This window comes from Silurus meridionalis, chromosome 12, assembly GCF_014805685.1.
Source record: "Silurus meridionalis isolate SWU-2019-XX chromosome 12, ASM1480568v1, whole genome shotgun sequence".
Classification (NCBI taxonomy): Eukaryota; Metazoa; Chordata; class Actinopteri; order Siluriformes; family Siluridae; genus Silurus; species Silurus meridionalis.
This window is the reverse complement of record NC_060895.1, coordinates 12,612,407-12,634,281: the sequence shown is the minus strand read 5'-3', so window position 1 is coordinate 12,634,281 and position 21,875 is coordinate 12,612,407. Positions and strand designations below refer to the sequence as shown.

The 21,875-nt window shown below is 37.4% G+C and overlaps 1 protein-coding gene and 1 non-coding gene across 5 annotated transcripts; one reads left to right on the top strand and one right to left on the bottom strand.

Moving 5' to 3' along the window:
* Nucleotides 1-615: 615 nt before the first annotated feature.
* LOC124394609 lies at nucleotides 616-21,116 on the bottom strand. 4 transcript variants are annotated; one of them, XR_006927525.1, is made up of 6 exons: nucleotides 20,610-21,116; nucleotides 20,377-20,474; nucleotides 20,216-20,294; nucleotides 18,711-18,911; nucleotides 18,144-18,290; nucleotides 616-914 (listed from the first exon to the last, which is right to left on the bottom strand). XR_006927525.1 is itself a non-coding variant. In XM_046862965.1 (5 exons), exons 1-5 carry the CDS (start codon nucleotides 21,109-21,111, stop codon nucleotides 18,202-18,204), a joined length of 969 nt encoding a protein of 322 aa, XP_046718921.1. In that variant the 5' UTR covers nucleotides 21,112-21,116; the 3' UTR covers nucleotides 15,466-18,201. The 4 variants fall into 4 exon arrangements, 1 of the variants encoding a protein (XP_046718921.1); XR_006927526.1 differs by lacking the exon at nucleotides 616-914 and adding an exon at nucleotides 12,075-12,899; XR_006927527.1 differs by lacking the exon at nucleotides 616-914 and adding an exon at nucleotides 15,507-17,313.
* On the top strand, nucleotides 5,011-5,082 carry trnak-cuu. Its single transcript has one exon. It is a non-coding gene; the product is annotated as a tRNA-Lys (tRNA).
* Nucleotides 21,117-21,875: the final 759 nt, after the last annotated feature.

Here is a 21,875-nt window from a genome sequence, read left to right as displayed (position 1 = left end):
TATCCAGTCATTGTGCTCACTGTATTGTAATATACTTTAATCTCATGACATTTCAGAGCGACTACTGAGAATGGCTACACTTTGAGTTGAATCTACTCTCTGCAGTGTTTTGTACCAATCTTTCATTTTACCCCATTGTTGCATGCATACTGAAATCAAATGGTATTTATGTCAGAGGGTCATCATGGATCTACTCATCATTATTCATGGCCCCTCTGACTCTAGGGATGATTTACAAAGCTATTAACCACATTGTTCAGCTATCAGGGATGAATATTGCATCCAGAGTCACTATATGATACATAAATAGTTTTGAAAGTAATCATTTAGTATGTTTTCTTTACTGCACTAAGCCCATGTTGAATGAATTTTCCAACTTAATACATGTCCATTCATTCCAAGGTTATTAGAGTTGCTGTGCATTTAAAGAAAATGTAATACTCACAAATAGCAGAACCATTGCTATAAATAATACAAAACCGATTCAAGTAGTTAAAAATGTATACTGTGTGCATAGAAACACAAATTGTTTTACTTGGTCTGTCTTCTATATGAAGCAGCTACTTAGATAATACAAGTGCAGTAATGTGTCAATACACTTATGTGTTCTCCATACTGAGTTTTTCAGGAAGAAATGTAAGCCAACATGTTTGACCATAAAGCACAAGTAAGATTTTATACAAGTTTTTATTGTGCAACATCAGCAGCAATGAGTAAGGCTGTCACATAATGTTACTGGAGTAATATGTATAGTTGACTCAAAAAAAAAAAAAAAAAAAAAGTTTGCATGTATAATTGCATACATGCAAAAACATTAAAGCAAGTGAAAATGCAGCTTACTGCTGACTCCACAAAAAAGGCCCAAAAGTCCTGATCCTATAGCAGAACTGCAGTGCTGATGGAACCAACCAGATCTGAGGGAAGAGAAAAACAAAAACTGTTTCTTTTAAAAAGTGCCACAACACTTAATTATATACAGTGTAGCTATGCATTCTATGCAGAATTCAAATGCTATGATAAATGAGCTATGAAAAAGATGGCTGCATTGCCCCGAGGTTGCGATCCTAAGCAACATACAGTGAGGAGAGCAGGAAACATCATGTGGCTTTTTAATCTGCTTTTAAAAACAGACCCACTCGCTCATGCTTAAGCCGACCTCTGATAAATCTTAGATCACTTGAAAAGAACTTCTGCTTATTGTCATCTGATCAAAACTTAACCGGACTTTTTTTTAAAGCTGAAGCTTCTTTCATAGGATATAAGAAGACAAGCCAAGACCCTAAAGATTTATAAGATTTAACTTCCCACATAAAAAGTACTCCATCACCATTAAAGAGAAGTCAAGTTTAAGCCCCACATAGAACACTATAGCTTGCAGTATCTATTTGTGCAAGAATGGGACTTGGGTGCATCTGGAACTCATTGGGGTGTATCTGGCTGTGCCTCTCCCCTCCTCTACCTTGCCCTTCTCCCACCGCTTCCCACTGTTACCCCTAAATCCTGTCTGAGAGCTACCTTGGCTGGGCACACTCTGACCTGGGAGCTTAAGTCTCTTTCTCTTGTAAAAGCAGGACCTTCTTTCCGAAAAAGCACTCAGAAACAGGCTTTAAATACTTTAGAGGGGATTTAATATCAAGTCCATTACTGCCTTTTTGGAGCCCAGTAAATAGTCAATTAGTGGATCATTTTGATTCAATCCACATGCATCCTGATCTGCTGGGGCGACCAGATGGCTTTACGTGCTCAACGCCCCACTGGTGCTGTTTGGGTGCAACACGGAGGTGACTAAGAGAGAAGGGACACATTATAGAGCACACAGTTACTCCAGTCTTCCTCTCACCAGGTTACTGATTTCACACAGATGAGGTCATGTTTGACCATAAACACAGCAACCTGCTCAATGTCATGTTATCGATGCCAGCTAGCTACATATTTTGCCTGGTGATTAACAGCAATACAGTTTAGCGGGGTGAGTTAAGGCTACTGGAAACAAAAAGGTGGGCTCAAAAGGGAGGGACATGCTGGTAGAAGTTCAACTTAGTTCTAGGACACACTGTGGCTGTGCTCCTTGATCAAAAGATACATCTGGTTGGCTCTAATAAAACAAACTTAACTAGGAGGCTTTAGATAAAAGCAGCAATAAAAAATTATTAATTACCTTGTGTGAGGAGGTGGATTAGTATTTTATTTTTTAGCCACTGGGTTATTCAAAGGCCTCAGAAAGGCGATGCTCAATGTTTTGTGATGGCAAAAGAGTGCAGTTCCACAAAGAGGCATAAGGAATAAAACTCTGGGTTGGCTTTAATTCTGTAATTGGCTACTTATACAATCTGAAATATGGATAGCATGCTCTCCTCTCCAAATACATACATCAATAAATCATACACATTTATAGAAACCATGGCACCATCACAGAGGCTAATTTGATGGTCCTAATGAATGCAGAAGTCTGCAAATGACCCAAATAAAAATAAATGTTTCTTATATAAAAGTAAGGCTCTAGTTTACTTGGTATCTTGTATGTGTATCTGTATTTGTCACTGGAAAAGAGGAAAAATGTTGCTTTGTTAGTATGAGGAATTTGTTTGGGATAATATTCTCAACACATTCCCTCATGTGGCAAAATCTCTGCTTGATATTAAGGTGGGAACATGAAAAAAAAATCTGGTTAGTGTCCAAAGGGTTTTGCTAAAATTTTCCAAGCAAGATTTGACTTTTAACAACCCCAATTATCTTCGTCTATAATCCCATCGTAAGAGTTATTTAGTGGCGGTGGCTGTAGGAAAGGCTTAAGCACTAAGTCCTGCCAGCTTGTTGGTTGGTTAACTAAGAAGAAGGGGGTGATGGGGTATATAATTGTTTGGCCTACCATGTCAAATGTCTATAACCCTCAGATCTGGTCTTGGAATAAAACTGCTCAGTGATGATTTCTCTTTTTTCTGTTTGCTGAGTAGCAATCAGATCATAAATTAAAACGTTTTATTTACTTGACACTTAGTTAGGATTAATTTCACATGATTTAAAGAAACAAAAAACAGCTAAATTACACTAAGAACTAACATTCTCATAAATTTTAATCATTTATTCACTTTTGAAAACATGCTCAATAAGTTAACAGATACATAATTAATCAGTTTAAAACATTTTGTGTATCAAATCCACCTTTTATTTTTCCTTTCTGTTCATCTATCAAAGATTAAAGAACCTCATGTCAAACGTCATGTAAGCTTTGTCCTTAAGTTCAGTTTAAAACCCTCAAAGCTACAAAAATGCCTCCAGCCACCCAAAATACATTGCATGCTTGGTTCACTTCCTGCAATTGAACCTCACTAGAGTTCAATTGGAACCAGACTGGGACTAGTTCACTCAGGTGGTCTTGGACCAGTTACCAGTACACATACAAATGTGATTGCTGTTTTCTCACCTGCCTAAACACTGCAGAAGAAAACATACCAGAGTTCAAATCATATCGACTATATACTGTAAAGGTAAAAGGACAATAAGGTTCATGTGAAGACAGTTGAAGTTCAAGCTGCTAAGAAATTTGTGACTAAACCTATTTACATGCGGTTTAAAAGTATTTATATAAAGAAAATAAGGTTGGTCTTGCACGTTATGAATACATTTATGTTTGTAAAATAACAAAGAAATGGCTTACATATTAAAAAACATATGATAAGAAGAAAAACCCTGTTTAGAAAAAAAAAAAAGAAAACAAAAATAAACAGTATGACAGAGTGGTATAAACATGTAGGAGTTCTTCATGACCTCTATATAAAAGATCACATTTAGCTTTAGACCATTATTTCATAGCTATAGAGGAGCCTTACCTCCCTGCTCCCTCTTTGCATTTGTATTAAATGAATAGAGGGATTGTGTTTACAATAGTGGATTCCTCAAGCTGCCCCTGCAGTCTTTTTACTCTCCCACACCCCAGCACTCCTTTAAAGGCATTACTCATTTACGGAAGTGGAAAACCAATTTGTTTAAGCCCAAGGCTGGGCTTACGCTTTGCTCACATGAACCAGAACCATCTCCAGAGGAAAGATATTTGGATGTAAACCAAAATAACAAACCCTTACCTTCTATACAAAATATGTAAAACAGGAATAGACTACTGGGATGGTCGAGTTGAACTGTTTTGATAAAACGGAGCAAGTTTGCTTTTACTGATTAAATTTACTGTGAAAGCTGACGTCCTCCCCGCCGTTTGTCTTTCATGAGCCGGAGCATCAATCCCCTCTACTGGTTAAATTGTGTGAGTGCAGAACATGCAACACTTAATGGAACATTTAACAACTGTTTATTGTAATAATGTCTTTTTGCTCATACAGTGAGAGGAAAATAGGTATTTGGACAATAATTTACTTGGAAAGATTGTGACAATGAAAAACTTATGAACAACTTACCTGCCAAACTTAATGGCATTTAAGGAGCTGAGAATACTGGTTCTGTTTTAAAATGCAAAATGTGGTGTGCATACATGCATATAAATATTTGTCACAAAATAATAATAAAAAAACCCTTATGTTTTATCACACAGCAATGCATGCATTATTTTCATAATGTTGTGCTGGTTGTGTGTTATTGCTTACATACACCCTTCCAAAAGTATTGGAACAAGCCAAATGTGTTGACATTTCAGTTTAAAGTCAAAAGATGAATATGAGACAAATATAGAGAAAAATAGGTCAGAATTTCAGCTTTCATGTCACAATATATTCTGTTAAACAACTGGGAACATGGAACCACTTGTGGCAGACCATCTATTTAGTAATAAAATGTATATGGAACATATTTATTTAAATTTATATGAAGACCATACCAATAATATTTGCTGGCCTTTTATTTGCTAGCAGTACCTGAATCAATCATACAATCCACTGACATCACCAAACTGTTGCATTCATCTTTTTGATTCCCTTCCCTTTGATCTGATGATTGACTCGGTCAGTCAAAACCATTTTACTTTTATTTTATTTAAGTCCTTTGTTGTGTTCCTTTGTAGGTTCCCTGGTGGTCTAGTGGTTAGGATGTGGTGCTCTTACCGCTGCGGCCCGGGTTCGATCCCCGGTCAGGGAACCGACCCTAGCCATTAGAGTTGCACAAGCCAGTGCACTTTTAGTGCCGGTCCCAAGCCCGGATAAATGGGGAGGGTTGCGTTAGGAAGGGCATCCAGCGTAAAAACATGTGCCAAATCGAACATGCGGATCATGAATACGGGTGATCCGCTATGGTGACCCCTAATGGGAGAAGCCGATAGAAAGTTGTGTTTTGGATCATTGCATTGCTACATGTTCCTCCCAATTAAATTTTATACATTCTCCAAATTAGGGGACAGAATGTGACAGACTTAAGAAGTCATTCTGCTGCTACCATTATGAGTTACATCATCAGTGAAAAATTAATCAACCTATTCCAGAAGCAATTCCCGTTGTTAAACCCAAGACCACTGTGGTTGACCATGGAGCTTGTTTTGGCTCATGAGTCAAACGTTTCCTTCTCCACACTTTGGCCTTTTAATCATTTTGGAAAAAGTTCATTTTGTTTTCCAAAACTTTTGACTCCCTTCTGCTTTTTTTTTTGCATCCCTTTTTTTTTTTTTTTTATCAACAAATGCAGTGTTACAGAATACCTATTTAGAGCTACTGTTTGTTTAAACAATCAATCTACCACCTGGTCAACAAGAAATATCTTTTAGGCACGTTCCAATATGTTTGGAAAAAATGTAGAATATCTGCAGACATACACGGATGGTAGGGTTAAAACTTTGTGATATAAAAGTGCACCAGAAATCAGCAAAAATTCTGTGATGCAATCACATAGAAATAGACCCGAAACTTGAAGAAATGTTTCCAGTGTCTAGTGTAAACCACACCACAAAGAATTAAAGCTGTTTGAGAGATAAGTGTAGCCCTAACCAATATTAGAATAGTGTTCTTAATATGGTAGGTAGGTGCATAGGTATAGTCAATAGATTCCCTTAGACTTTTTATATTTACCCTGAAATATTATGCATTTAAATGCAATTCAGCAGTTACAGCACATTCTGCATAATTGTTTGGTTTAAGTTCAGAAAATTATTCTGTGCTATACCTCTAGTGGAACTCTGGCCTGAATATTCCACTCCCGGGAACAGACCGGAACCAGAGTCTGCTCTCAAATAACCCTAGCCACTCCAAGTGTTTTGCCAGGAGAGTCTGCATTTTGCATGATAAGAGAGGCTCTCAGGCCTTTAAACAGCAACCACATACATTTTTTTCTAAATACAGGATATCATCTGGTTCCTAATGCTTCACCTGCAACTGATCACCCCTGCATAGGTCAGTTATTTAGTCTGACAAATTCTAGGTACCTGCCAGACTGTACAGGCAGAAGAGGCAAGTCATGAAATTGATTACCTGACTAGTGCATTGTTTATTAAAACTGTGCAAATAGATTATATATACACAATTATCCAGGTTAATAAGCAAAAAAAATAAAAAATACAACTTGAATGACTGAGCACATATTCTATATAGGGTATAATTGCATAGTGTTACATGTAACAAGAACAGTATAAACATTCATTTTAACTTCTGCCAGTTTTTCTTTGAGCACTTATCTTCGCATAATGATATGTTGTATAAATGCAGTGCCTTCAAAACCAAGTACCTTTGTTAGACCATGAAACCCTTTTTTTTTATCTTGTCAATAGATTAAGATGTACTCATATACCTCTAGCTTATAATAATGTCAGGAGACAACTATTGGTGCCATACTGGTGCACACTAAGCATCCTAAGCCTGCAAAGCACGACACACTTAGTGATTCACTCCCTTAATTCAGGCTCCAATAAGTCTTTGCAAGTCATCATCCCCATAAGCTTAAGTAAAGCTGTTGCAAACTGACAAAGCCTCTTGGCTAGAACTAGTGCCTACTTTGTCACACAAGTCAATATCCCTTTATCATGACTTTATCATCAACACCTCTATAACCCCGAAATTATGCAAATTTTATTTTAGTTACAATATCCTACCTATGTAGCCTTATATAAAAAAATATCACATGTACAGACGATGGTTTTAAAAGTGAGAAAGAGAATGCAAGGTTAAGAGACTTAAATATCTATGACACACCTGGACACCAATGCCAGCATGGTTGAATAGTAACATTGTTGATGGAATGCAAGATCGGGTACTGATCGTGCCTTCAGTGTCTTAATCATGTCATCTTTCAGTATTACTGCAGTCATGATGTGAAAAGAGTCATGTTTGTGAAGGCGTTATGCAAACAACACAGGCATTAAGCATGTGAGGTCAGACCAGTGAATGATTTTAAATGATAGTGAATGTGCTTCCTGTGTTACAACTGAATATTTGTTCAAGTTTATCATTTGCTTCAATGTTGTCTGGTAAACAAGTGAAAGACATTCCTTACGTAAGACACGAAAAACGTTCTCGGACAGAATATGCTTGACCTTCATTTCATAATGTGAAACAGAGCAACACATTCCTAATGAGCTTAATTACTATTAATAATCTGTCACTGATATACAGGTTTCTTCAGATATACTGATACAATCCCCTGAAGTAAGTTTAATGTGGTCACCACATAATCTAATTTGTTTGCTTTGCTTATAAGCAAACTGTTAGTATGTAAAAGTGACAATGTGTGTGTGTACATGTCACCAATCTCTTATTTGCAGAATTACTAATTCGCTATTACAAGCCCCCAAGCATAAACGTGTAGCACACCGCAAATCTCTATGCTCTTAGTGTAGAAATTGGGAATGTGGAGTTTTTTTTTGGAAATAGAAAATGTGAATGACTTCAATGAATAGAACGGATAGCTGTCTGCATCAGTAAGATGATGAGGAAGGAAATAGCTGCACAAAGACAAATGCAGATCTACAAAAACACACTCTGGATTATTTCTGTCACTTTTAACTTTCACTCTAGAAAGGAGTTTAATGTAAAGGATTAAATAAATGCATCGCCTCCCAAGAGTTCTTTATAGCAGTTTGTTGCTTGTCCAGTAATGATAAGGTAGAATTCTTGGTAAAGTAGTCTCATTACACTTACAATTGGCAAGCTGACAGCAGACCAAACCTTTCCAGCACTTGTAATCTATGGTTTTATGTTTCCCATGCTCTAACATGCCTGCATGAAGTTTTACAGCAGATGATAATTAGTCAAAGCATTGATTCAGGTGTGTAGGAACAGAAAACTAATAAATTGTGACTCGCTCCTGCCATTCAAAGAGCTCTATAATGACAACTACAAATGGCTACTAAAAATAATTTCAGGTTTAAAATCAGTTTAATTCAGTTTCATATTAGTTACCTAGCCAATATCACGGTAAACAGAAAAAAATTAATAATAATAATATGGTTCGTTTATTTGCTTTTTTTCAGGTTGAAGGTATGTTGTATAATATAATTTTTATTTAAGCAAAACATAATTAATTAGACCACTAAAGATATTCCCCACATTTGTCTGTATTGTGTTTGTCTTTTGTTTTGTTTTATTGTTTCTTAGGCATTGATTAGGTTTGTGCCCTGGTTTCTAGTAATGGCAGGACTACAGTGGAGTGTGAGTATTAAAATTCCTCTGGCCTTTATCTTCCATGCATGTAGTATATCTGCCGGGAATGGTTTGAGTGGAGCACCTGATCACTTTCAGTGTGCTGGATGATTTTGCTAAATAGAGATAGACGTTTGCTGTGCTCTGCTCCTTTGATTCTGGATTGGATTTTTTTTATTGATACACTTGTTCCGGGTGGTCTCACGTTTGCTTGACCAGCTGTGAGCAAGCACTATAGTTGTGTTTTTAATAAATGTCCATGTATAAAGCCAATAAGGTCACATAATGACTCATTTGCCTGGAAGGTTAGGTCAAACTGCTATTTGTCAATTCTGAGAAAGAGACATTGACTGTCAACAGCTTTGGTAAAGTGGTAGCTTTTGTTGCAAGTACTGTTGCCAGCCACCAAGCACCAAGCTCTGTTATGCTAAAAACTTGAGCACATTGTCCTTTATCTCACCATCTCTTCCAGCCTGACAGTCTGCAATGCACTGGCTCGCCATCTGATGCAGCTGGAATGCAGAGATACAGTAAAAACACTAGAGTGCCAACACTGTCTTAAAGCAAGATCATCAGAAAGATGGGTAAGGTATTCCAAAAATTTTCGGTGAGTCACATTCCAGAAAACTACAGCACACAAGAAAAGTTTTATATAAATTTTATGAATGCGGAATTCGTTAGATGGTGAAAGGTGGTAAAAGCGTTTCCGTTTATAAAACTGCTGAAACAAAAGGGACAAACATCATTTATACATTGAATTATTCTATTTAATGTTATATAATTCAGTCCCCACCAGGAGAAATCTTTCTGCGCTATAATTAAGCTTTTAAAGACTTAGGGTGAGTCTTCAGAATTCTCTGTATCCACCAAGTTAGTGAGCATGGATGTACCACACAGGAGTGTGGAGAGCATAATTAATGCTGGATTAGTTGACATCCTGGCTAAGTTTCCAAACCTTTGTTGTTTGAATAATGCATGGTGAATGATGCAAGTTGAAATGAATTAAGAAGCAAAGTGTGAGAACGGAAGAGTAACGGCTTAATTATTGTTAAATATGACAAGAGGACGAGGGATGACACCTGATTAAATCAAAAGTATGACAATACAGAACAGGTACTGACAAAGTTACTGTAAGAGACTCCGAGACACTGAGTCAGAGACACTGTACTAGTAGGAGACTCAGTCCAAATTATATATCAGTCGGGGGCATCAAACAAACATCATACAAAAAACGGTCCAAGATGCCAAGTTATTAATTATGTATCTAAATAAAAATTGAAAATCAATTATATTGTTGAAACATATTTAAATGTATTTTACTACATGTTATCTTTCCTGCTAATGCCAGCAATCTAGTTTGTCAGAAATCAAATACACATTTTAAGAAAACACCCCCACCCCCAATACGCACAAACACACGCTCTCTTGGCTTAAGACCACCACATTAGCCTCAACCCCAAGTCAATACATCACTGTAGTCCCCGTGTACTCCTCCCTTGTTTACACTTCAGATTAGTCTCATAGCCTGTGCCTGTGTTTGTCTGTGTTTACTGGGTGTTTGTGTGTGCATGCACTGTGTGCATAAGGACAAGAGAGAGCAGAGCACATTTGTCAAGTGACAGCATGTGTGAGAGGGGAATCCCTGAGCTTTATTTCTGTAACACCCATGAAGCTTTTGGCAGTTAGTATTAGTGGCACCAAATTCTCAAAATAAAGCAATGCCGTTTACTCTTAATGTTGGGCAGATAAATATTGACTGGTGATTATTTAAATCATCTGCTAGCATGCAGAACAGAACAAGGATTAAAAACCAAGAGCTTCTGACTGAGACAATGCTAATGGAGGAAGACACAGTCCTGCATGACTTACTATCATTTTTATTCTTATGTGGGCTCACAGGAAGAAATAAAAGACAAGTAATCACAAATTATTATGAGAAAATATGCCTTTCTTAATCTGAATGTCACCTATCGTTTATGAATAAAAACTGCAGGAAAGGGTTTAAAATATGCTTTCCTTTTTGTTAATGTTTTTAATGTAAATTGTCTCAAAACTATGAGCCACTTCTTCGGGCAACACGAGGAAAATGACACTTCAACAGATTGCACAGGCCTAGTCAAGTACACTCACACATCATTGTGTGTTGACAGGCTGTTGTTGGTTCCCACTTGCTTGTGTTACTACTACTTAGTCTCCCAGGAAACCATGTTGTTTTAAGCACTCCATTAGTTTTTTTGAGTCTGAAGTGTGTACTTTCCTGCATTTTCTAAACACACAAAAACATCTTCATAATCTACCCAACACTTTAAATTGCAAGATTCCGTCAAAGCCAAACACAATGGCTTTCTGCTTAAAGAAATCTTTTTTTCTTCAATGGGGCCTATGAGGGAAACTCAGAGAAAAGATCAGAAATAGAGCAGACTAACACAAAAGAGAGATTTTTGCCTGTATTTGTATTGCTGATTGCCACCACCTAGACGAAAGTTTGAACAGCTATGCAAAGCTGGCGTTAGAAGACATTGGGCTCATTTGCAAAAATGGCATTCACTCACCATCAAGCAAATGTTTGAAAGGGCCTTGGTGGTTGTAAACAGGCAGTCATTTCCATTTGACGACGTAGGGCCATAAGTGGAGACTGCACAGGGGCAGATGTGTTATTAAACAGCACCCCCTATCTCCTTAAAGACAAGCTGCATTGAAAGTCAGAGAGATGGGAGTGTTCATGCATGAGTTTTAAAGCTCAACAAAGAGGGAAGAGCACTGACAAAAGATTAGTGTAAGTAGATGTAGTATTAAAATATAATCAGCACATGCAACCATATCACCTCCTCATGGCATAACTGAACTAATAACTGAAGAAAGAATGGAGAAGCGGAAATCTCAGGGCCAATAACAGCAAATGATGCATCAAAATAAAGCACCATTTGATCTTAATTGTGAAGTTCAGGGATCTGGGTTGGCTTACCATTCTCAACGCTTGATGCTCTGTTCTACAGGAAGTCATCCCCTTTAACACTTCTCGCCATCTGTGGATAAATCTGACTGTACTGCATAGGGTTAAATGATTCACCCGGTTTGTGTTGTTGCGATGTACCTCCCACAGTGTTCTGAGTAGGTACTTCATTCACAGTTGGTTAAGACACCTTTAAAGAACCTTTTGTATCTCTGTCAATAATCCTGTTTGCCTTGTCATTATTGCCAGCTTTAGTGCATCCAGCAAACAAAGCTTTACAGAGATGCTCAGCTCCCTGGCGCTGCAGGATCTACATCACGACAATTATCGACATGTTCACTCCTCTTGTGGCAATCCATCATCTGTTTAAAACCCTGTTCAAATGCACAAAAGCAAACACTGCAATTGGATTCAACAAACTGTAAGGGCTAAAATTATGTTGTGATATACTGTCAGTTAAAGGGTCTGCTAAAAACTTTTTGATTCTAAATAAGACATTTCTGAACAAGAGAAATAATGCTTCAGTTATCTTCAACTAAACGGGGGCGGGGGGCCCTGGCACTAAATGGAGAAAATCTTTTACTCTGGAGAATACTGACATCTCCTGGCTGCAACTACAGAACTTCATGTATCTAACATAACGTGATTTATATCAAAACAAAATTTAAAAAAAAGTATGTAATGATTTACATTCATAACCATGGTTTAGAATATATGAATATATAAATCATTTTACATGACACTCTATATACTTATACAGCATTATATTACCTATATCATTAGGAATATATGTTTGGGTATCAGGTTTCAACACAAATAAAGAAAGAAGGATAGGATAATATTGACATCACTCCTTACAAATACACTTATTAACAAAGCTAGGCACAGCACCTTCCTGTCAGATCAAAAAAACAATGTTGTGTTGGCTGTGATTGGAAACGAACTGGGAGAAAGCAAACATGGATCAGCAGAGCAACAGAAGAGCACAATACATCAAAGCAGCACTTTAATGTGACACCTGCTGTGCAGGACTGCAGCTCTTTGTGCTTGCACTAAGACACACAGAGGCACAAAGGTGCAGCAGTACCCGGTTTTCTTTTGTGACTGACCAGTGGCTGTTTGCTTTTGAGGTGTTCTCCTGGTTTGCCAGTGATGCTACTATTGTCAGGCAGCCTGCAGGTATTATGCACTGACACGAAGAGGAAGGGAGGGGAGCTGCGGATGCGTGAGTGAGTCTGGATTCCTGCCAGCTGAGCTTCTCAATGCTGAGAGACACCTGTCCTGACACCTCCCTCTGCTCTTTTACATAGGTAATCCTTTGCTTGGCAAAGCACACAAAGCCCCAGTGCAGGCCTCCTTTGACAGCCTAAGTGCCTTTCATCCTTTATGGAAAATGATAACGCATAATATTTTCAGTTTCTAAGGCATTACCACTTATAGACAATAGAAGATAGGCTTCAGGGTGTTTTGACACCGTTTTGTTTTTTTGTGTGATCCAGGTGAGAAGCCTGCACAAGTCAAGTTGTCCTTCCTTACGGAGCTCTACAGACAGGCCATATTTTATTTTTTAGAGCTACACAATTACACAATTGGGTATGACAAATACTCTTATATCACCTCATATTATTAATAATAAACTTTTTACATCAAGCCTTTATCATGTTACACAAGTTTGCTTTAGAATGTACAAGCTGTTTAGATTATATTCTGGATGACCCCCAGTAATATGCACCTCAAGGATATACTTCTAGAGCAGAGAGGGTTAAGAGGCTTATGTAAGGGCCCCCAGGGACAGCCTTCTGATCAGTAGCCCTGAACTTTTAGCACCGAGTCACCTTCTAAAACAGCTTTCAAAACAACTGTAGAAAGAAGCATCTCAGTTTGTGTAGACATTCAGAACAGTTATATTCATTTTACAACAATCATTGACACTGGGCTAACATTTTTGTACAATAGATGTGCAAGCACTGAGGCAGCCTTAAAGGGTTGCAATTGGCTTCTTTAAGCCTTGAGATCTTTTTTTTTTTGCAAAACTAAAATTGTAAGATTAAACTCAATAAAAAAAACACTCCTAATCTGCAAGCAGCCTAGCACCGTGCATCTGTAATGTACATGTAATGCATGTGATCAATCTTAAAATAGGACTGAGAAACACCAAATATACTACTATATTACAAAAGTTTTAATGTTCACACTATTAGTATGTGAATATGTGATCCCAATTAGTTCTTAACACAAACACAGGAAAAGGATAGATGCTATATCTTAGAAAAAAAGCTATACTTTAGAAGTATAGCCGAAATGTGCACTAATAAAGTAAATCAAAGTTATGAAGAATAACCCTGAGGTTAAACACATCAGTGACCGATGCAAACATAAGACAACACCCAGTAAAGTGCCATGCATAACAATTGAGGTGCAGTGCTGAGAAAGATTTATCAACCAAACATTCTATAAACAGCAGCGTTTTTCCCCCTAATGATGACGTAAAAGAGGGTGTCAAACTGCACATACATTAGCAGTATTCTTAAAATGTGTAAGTGACTTTTTGAATTTGCCAAAAAAAAAATTGGTGCACCCCAAATAAGTACAATTAATCCTTACTGGATAACCTAAATTGGTTAAAACCCATTATTTAAAATATTTAATGATCTCTGAAATGTTTTCAACCTTCCACATATGGAATGCTACAGATATGAAAATATTGCCCTAAGCCAACATGTGTTTTAATGTACATCAAATAAAATATTTAAATAGCTTCGAGAGTCCTTAATAAAGATTAGACTTTCCCATGACAGACAGTGATAAGGCACCAGTGAGTAGGACACTAAAATCAGTTTCCCTGTGAAACTCCGAGTTGAACAGGAGATGGGAGGGGGAGAAGGCATACAGTATTTGCTGAGTTAAAGAGTGTGAGTGAGTGATTCGGAAAGAGTGAGAGGTAGGGAGGGAAAATGTGTGTATTCTGTTTTGAGTTGTCTCAGCCTGCACATTAAGGCAGATGTCTGTCAGCAGGCCTCATTTGCTTAAACAAACTGCAATGGCACTTCACATGTGGCCCCATTCATTAGTGTGGCACTTGAAGCTCTGCGTGTTTTGACATACCATGTCTCAGCACTTCTAATATTTACATAAGCAGGGACCACCTACAGTCTCGAGGGCATAGACACCTTTCTCTAGTGTTGCCAAAGCCATCTATTTTCAGTTCCTCTCCTGACTGACTTGCAAGCTGTGACGCATACTCAGGAATGGGAGGAGTCAGGTCTGTATAAATGAGAAAGATTTTCTCTCTTCTTTAAACAGAAGCATGTCTGACATGCTGAAATCTGTTCACTCCCATAGCAGCCTATGTTTTATAGCACAGCCAACTTACAAACCTTAAAGTATACTTACTAGCTTACTAGTATTCAATATAAAATCTAAGCAAATGATAGCATTTTGGTGGCACAGGGGGTAACATTTATTCCTTAGTTCGATCCTGAGTTCATGTTACTGTCTATGTGGATGCTGCTGTCTACGTTTTTTGTCTGGTTTACTTCTACCTCACAAAAATATAGTTATATTGACCTCTGAACTGCCTATAGGTGTGGAGGTCAGTGTGAATGATTCCCTGCAATGGACAGGTGTCCTATGCAGAATGTATTCCCACCTCGCACTACAGGGAATCTGGCAACTGGAAATCAAAGAATAAATGGACATACAAAAAACTTTCCCCACACATTTTAACCTTTTAAACATTTTCTAAAACATCTTTACATGCAATTTGCATAATAATCTACCTACCTGTGTTAAAATGAATACACTAAGCGGGATGGAGAATTATATATTTAACATAAATAAGCCAAACTAAAGTTTAGAGTATTGCTTCATTGAAGTGAGGCATATATGAAAAGACAAAGTCATAAAGTTGTGTGTGTGTGTGTGTGTGTGTGTGTGTGTGTGTGTGTGTGTGTGTGTGTGTGTGTGTGAGAGAGAGAGACATTACTGTGGTTCTGTGGATATTGGGTTAAATAAATGCTTGGAAATAATTGTAAATTTAGTCAAAAATAAGCAACAATATGTTCTGAAAAAGCACAAAGCCAAACAAAAAATGTTTGCAGATTCCTTTTTTCTTATTTTATAACATAACAGCAAGGGCCTGGGTGAAAATAAAAAGCATCTCCATTGCAGTTTAACAAGCTTGTCTGCAAGATCTACCTCTACCATTTTTTATTTATGCTATAGCTCAAGAAATTCCATTCTGATACCTGGGGAACAGTAAAAAATCTCAGAGGAATCCAGTTATTTAGCACCTTACATGGGAGGGACTGTTCTTGTTTCCAACAGAAGCCATAACCCAGGCTTAATGCAGCCAGCAGTCTGCCAAGCAAATAGCTCAGCTAATCCCAGCTACATTTAGAACTGCGCCAGCAGGAGCAGAGACGTGAACTGCTGGAACTCTCCATTTAGTGCTCCCAGAAATCAGTAGCACATGTGAGAGACATTTTTTAAATGCATTTATATCTGAAGGGGAAACCAAAGTGCTGGTCATGCACTTGGTCTAATCACTTTATAGAAAAAGGTGAAGAGAGAGGAAAAGACTAATGCAATACACACAGATACACCAAAAAGATCCACCAACAGCAGTGGCCAACTCGAGACATTCCAGCAAAACAACGTCGACGCCCACATAGTGATATGATGAGCATCACACAAGACACACTTTGACCTGAAACATAATTGGACCATAATTCCACATAAAATCTTTTTACTTGGAATTATGGGTAAATTTTACCATACAGCACTGATACTGCTATTAAGACAATATTTAACGGTAATAAAAAAATAAAAATAAAAAGACACACACATGCTGTTTTTTGGAAGTCCAGTTAAATTGATCTGAAGTAGTATCAGCTTTACTGGCCACAAATGCCTGAGCATGCACCACAATTGTTTCAGAGAGCAAACCAAGAGTGCACATTTAACATATAGGCACTGCACAGAAGTGTTAGGCTAAACAAGACATAATACAACACGGTTACACATAGAACAACTAAGTGACCAAGCAAAGAAGACATTCACATTGGTCATAATAGAAAGTAACATAGTGCAGTGATTGTCCAGTTCATTACAGACAATTATTGCACATGGGTATGATACTGCAGAAAGAAGAGGAAAAAGAAATTATCTACTATTTCACTTGCACATGCACCCTAAAGTTGTCATCTTTGAACACGAGTGTCACTGATGAGTTTTACCCGAGCACACGAACACAAACAGAAGCCTAAGCAGTTAAAAAACTAGCAATTTCTATCAGTGTCTTATTATACAGTGTTAATAGGATGATCACAGCATAACTCGATTGATATTTACTGGCCAGGCTGTATGTACAAAAAAAGTTAAGAACATTGTCAAATAAAATAAACGAACAACAGCCGAGTGGCCATAGTGTGTTATGGCATGTGGTATGGTAAAAGGATAGCTGTAGGAGGTAGATGGCCATATCTTTGTGTGATTGGTTTAACTTTGACTGGTGTTCAATATCACTGGGCCTTATTTCCAAATGCCACTAGTGGGCTTATCCAGAACTGCAGGTAAAATGTCAAACAGATCATTCGGAATTATACACTACAGATGGTCCCCGAGGTACGATGGTTCGACTTACGATTTTTCGATCTTATGATGCCGATAGCGATATGACAAAATTGTAAAAATATTTACAATTTCGCCAGGCACGATACTTTTTCTGGTTTCAAACAGTTTCAAACAGCAATTTTAGTGATGAAAGCATGTCTTCAAAGCACCCAAGTATGTCTCCTGCTTGTAGGGAAAAAAGAAGAGGAAAGCCATCAGTTTAGAGCAGAAAATGAAAGTTATAAATCAGCATTAAGCAGGAAAGGCTGTCACACACACATAGTACCATCTTTTTTGAATTACGATGGAATTGTCCTAACGTATCTCTATTGTAAAAAAGGAGACTACCTGTATTTAGATTAGTGCTGTTGGGAGGTATAAAGAAAACCACAGGCAAATGAAAATGGGCACTCTGGAAGAATATTCCTTCATTGTAATTGTACCATTGAAAGTGTTCTCAAAAATATAAAAAACTAAGACAAGGATAACATTTTCTAACAAATGCTATATTTGTAAATAGCACAAATGAGAAATTAAGAAATTAGTGGACAATTTCATTCAGAAACAAACTCTTAAATGACAGCAGGTGCATGCCAAAGATTTCTGGACCCTCAGTGTTGCGCTAATGATACAAACCTAGAATACTAAATCACAATTATTTTAATTCATCATGCTACAAAAATGTATTTTGGTTATATAGATTAGGTTACAGTGCATTCATCTGCCCGCAAGTGTCCCTGTTTGTTTGTGATAATGTACTTTAATGTAATCGGAAAAAAGAAACTATTTCATATCGACACCAATGCTTATGAAACCTGCACATATGAGTGCCCCTGCAATGTACAATTTCAAAGCCTTTAATCCATACAATGCATTTTCTGATAGAAAAAATAAGTCTGATGAGCAAATGACCAGCAAGCTACTGATGGATGTATTTACTACTGTTTATTATTTGCTTGTAGTTTATCTACAGTATTACTTTTTCTGACATAAAATTTGACAGTTAAATCTACCTGGTCAAGAGTGGGGTCCATAGGGTGCTGGACCTCGACTGCCATGATGAGGCCACAATCAGTGCTGCCAGACACAACTCTGACACTGCAGCAGCTGGGTCACTGAACACTTGGCCTTGTCCCATATTGCATTGTACGAGCACAAGCCTTTTGTTTATGGAAGTTTGTATGCACACAGTGAGCAAACAGAGAAGGAAAAAGAGAGTAAAGCAAACATGAGACAACATATTTAACTCCCATTTCACCAGAAATATCTAAAAGGAAAACTCCATATTAATCAAAAGATCTTAAGCAGCAAATGAGCAAACAGAATAGCATTTTAGAGAGTGTTTTTTTTTCAGATGTTTTTAGTGTCCTTGGTAGTCATGAAAGGATCAAGTAACAGACTTGCTATAAGCAATTTCTATCTTTGTGTGGATACATTTAAGAGCAGAAACATACAGACAATACATAATTTCCTGTACACTTTTGTATTTGAAATGATCACCCATTAATCTTTTAGATCATATTAAACAGAGTCTAGAAAGAAAAACTCTGGTTATTGAAATGAAACACAAAACAGCTCACCTTTTTTATTCTCAGGTTTGTAGGGTTGAAGTGAACAGCGTAGGGTCTGTAAAGCTAAGCTGTTCTGGACCATTAGTAGTGAATTGCCATCCCACGGAGTGGCTCTTAAGGGACTACATAGACATTGTGGTCTCTTACTCAATTGCTTCAAGCTCCCTACTAGCTCAGACACTTCTTCACACAGTGCACTCTGTACAACTCCTAAGAAGACAAAAACACTTAACATGGGTTTTATATTTCATTTTCTCTATATTTATTTATGCACAAAATGGTAGCTACAGGCAAGTGGTTAAGCCATAGTTATAGAAAGAGCAGACAATTTAAATGTTAGATTTCAAACTTTATGTACAAAAATACTTGCACTTGTAATACTTGTAAAAAAGGATGTGAATATACACAAAGCACTTTATAAGGATCATCACTAGATGTTAGTTTGAGATTCTGGTGCATGATTGCAATACACAAGTTCATCTGAACTTTCATGCTGTGAATCTCCCACTCTACCACATTCCAGAGGTATTCTTTTGGATTCAGATCTAGTGACAGGGAAGTCCACTGAAGAACACTGAACTTATTGTCATGTTCATGAAATCAGTTTGTGCATCATCAGGCTGGAAATAGTCATTAGAAGGGTAAATTGTGGCCATGACACAATTGAACATAGTCAGCAACAATTCTCAAACAGGCTGTGACATTCAAACAGTGATTGGTATTAACAAGGACAGAAAACTTGGCCCATGCGCCAAGAAAACAATTCCCACATCATCTCACTGTCATCCACTGAACTACTATTTCCCTTACCATATTATCTGTGTGCCTCTGCAATTAAAACCAGGCTAAATTTCTTTAATCTTAACTGCTCATTTTATTAAGCCTATGCCCACTGCAGCCTCAACTTTGCGCTTCTACTACAGATCTTACTACAGCCCATCTGCCTCGAGATTTCTTGTGTTGTGCAATCTTAAATTCTGTTTTGATCATGAGCAAATCCTTTTTTTCTCCACACTTTGGCCTTATATTACTATGGTAAAGAACAATATCGCTTTCACATTTGTGGTTCATCTCATGGGTATTCTAATCTGGCTTTCTTACTGTTCTATAAGAAGATGTGTGGCATGGATGCTATATTTCTGCTCGCAAAGTCTTCTTTAAATGATTGATTTTAACAACTCCACCCCTCCCTGTGCAGGTTGTTGGTAATGTAACTCAGTTTTTTGTGGGTTTTTTCCGCTATAATCCTTACAATGTTTCTATCAACTGCTGTTTTTCCTTGGATGATCTGTTTAACGTCTGGTAGCTAGTATAGCTAATGCAGTATTTACTGATAAAACTCAAGACATTTAGAGTTAATAATTGTTAAAAAAATATAAAATTGTTAAAAATATCAGTGTACACTTGGGCAACAAAAAATATCAGTCAATCACACGCTCCAAAATGTTTTGATCACTTGAAAAAAGGGTGGTTTCAAACTACATACTGGCAACTTCAATAATAGTTAAACTGACCTTGAGCAAAGGGAAGGAGCTCGGTCTGGCATAAACCACAGTGAAGTCCTTTAATGCATAGTGAACCACAGGAAAGGAGCTGGAAAAGAAAATAACTTGTCCCTAGGGTCACAACTGGAATGGTCTTAGCATTCTGCATAAACACGAGATTAAACTTTTACCTTCTGCCATTTGTCAGGCTTGATTTTGGATATTTTATCCTTTTCCACCATATTGATCTGCCTGCATTTCCTCACAGAAGACCTTTGAACTTTGATCCCTATACAATTGGCCACATAAAAAGTAATTTTAAAAGAAATAAATGCATACAAATTCCGACAAATCTGTTTCTGTACAATATTGCTGACTCCATCAATTTATTAAAAGTGATATGAGACCTAACACATTCTCTTACCTCTCTGATAAACACCCGAGTCATCGCTCACTTCTCGTGTTCGGGGAGGAGATCTGTTCCTCTTATTACATCCAGGCAAATGTCTCTGACTTTTTCTACTCTGTGGCTCTGGAGTCACAATTTCAAAGCTCACTGTAGACTGGCCATCAGCATTGACCTCAAGACAGTCCTTTACTGTGGGTTTAGTTGAGGTAATGCGCTTTGCTCCTAATCTCCTGGACATTCTCCTTACTGTCAATGCTGGACTCTTTGCTTTAGAATTACTACACTGCATACGGAAAACTGAGGCCTGCCTGCTTTGATATTCAGAATCCTCTATACACTCTGATTTCGGCACCATTGTTACTTGGGCCTCTGTGGAAACTGCACTCCTGTCTTCAGCTTTAATGTCCTGTACTAGAGATAAAGTAGGAGTCTGGGTTGGGCTTTTTGAAGATTGCGAAACCGCCTGACTACTCTCTCGCTTTCTTTGTTTGCAGACTTTCTTTTTCTTTCTCTCCATTGCACTTTGACCTAACAACCAAGAAGAGCATGTAAGAATTTCATGCAGAGATGACTGGATAGAAACATCTCATTTCTAGTATTTGGAAAATACTTCTAAAAGTACCAAATATCTAAATCTATTCAGTATATTTAATTGATTATGGAAACAACTACAGACTATAAAGGCTTAAGATTATATTGTGCTTTACTGACATTGTTTGTTGCAGTGGTTAAGAGAACTTAAACGTGGTACTTGAATCATTACAGTCAGGGTGAAATTTAGAAGGACATTTTCAGACACTAGTTATGAAAGAGCAACAATTATACACACAGAAACAAATATTTTAACTTTTAAAAATGCATATATAGTTAAAAAAAAAATTATGGTGTGCAAATAAATTGTTAAAACATTTCCATTTTTAAAGATAATTTTTCAAAAAGCTCAATTTAATAAAATGAACACAAATCTGGTAGTAAACTAAACCTCCGTAAACTTCTGTTCACAGAATACAAAATCAGCATGAGAAAGGAGGAACAAGTTAAATTTTTCAGAGGTATTCACTGGCTGTGGTAGGTCTTCCATGGGTGCAGACAAATTATTAGAATATGTTAATCAGCCAATTCCTATATTCTTACAAGATTGCATTGATACAAATGAAGCATGCACCATTCCCTCAATGCAGTTATAAACACGACAACACAGATGAAGACAGATTTTTAATTGAAAGGCTTTCCTGCCAGGTTCCTCTGTAGCCCCTACATTATCACTACATCACACACATT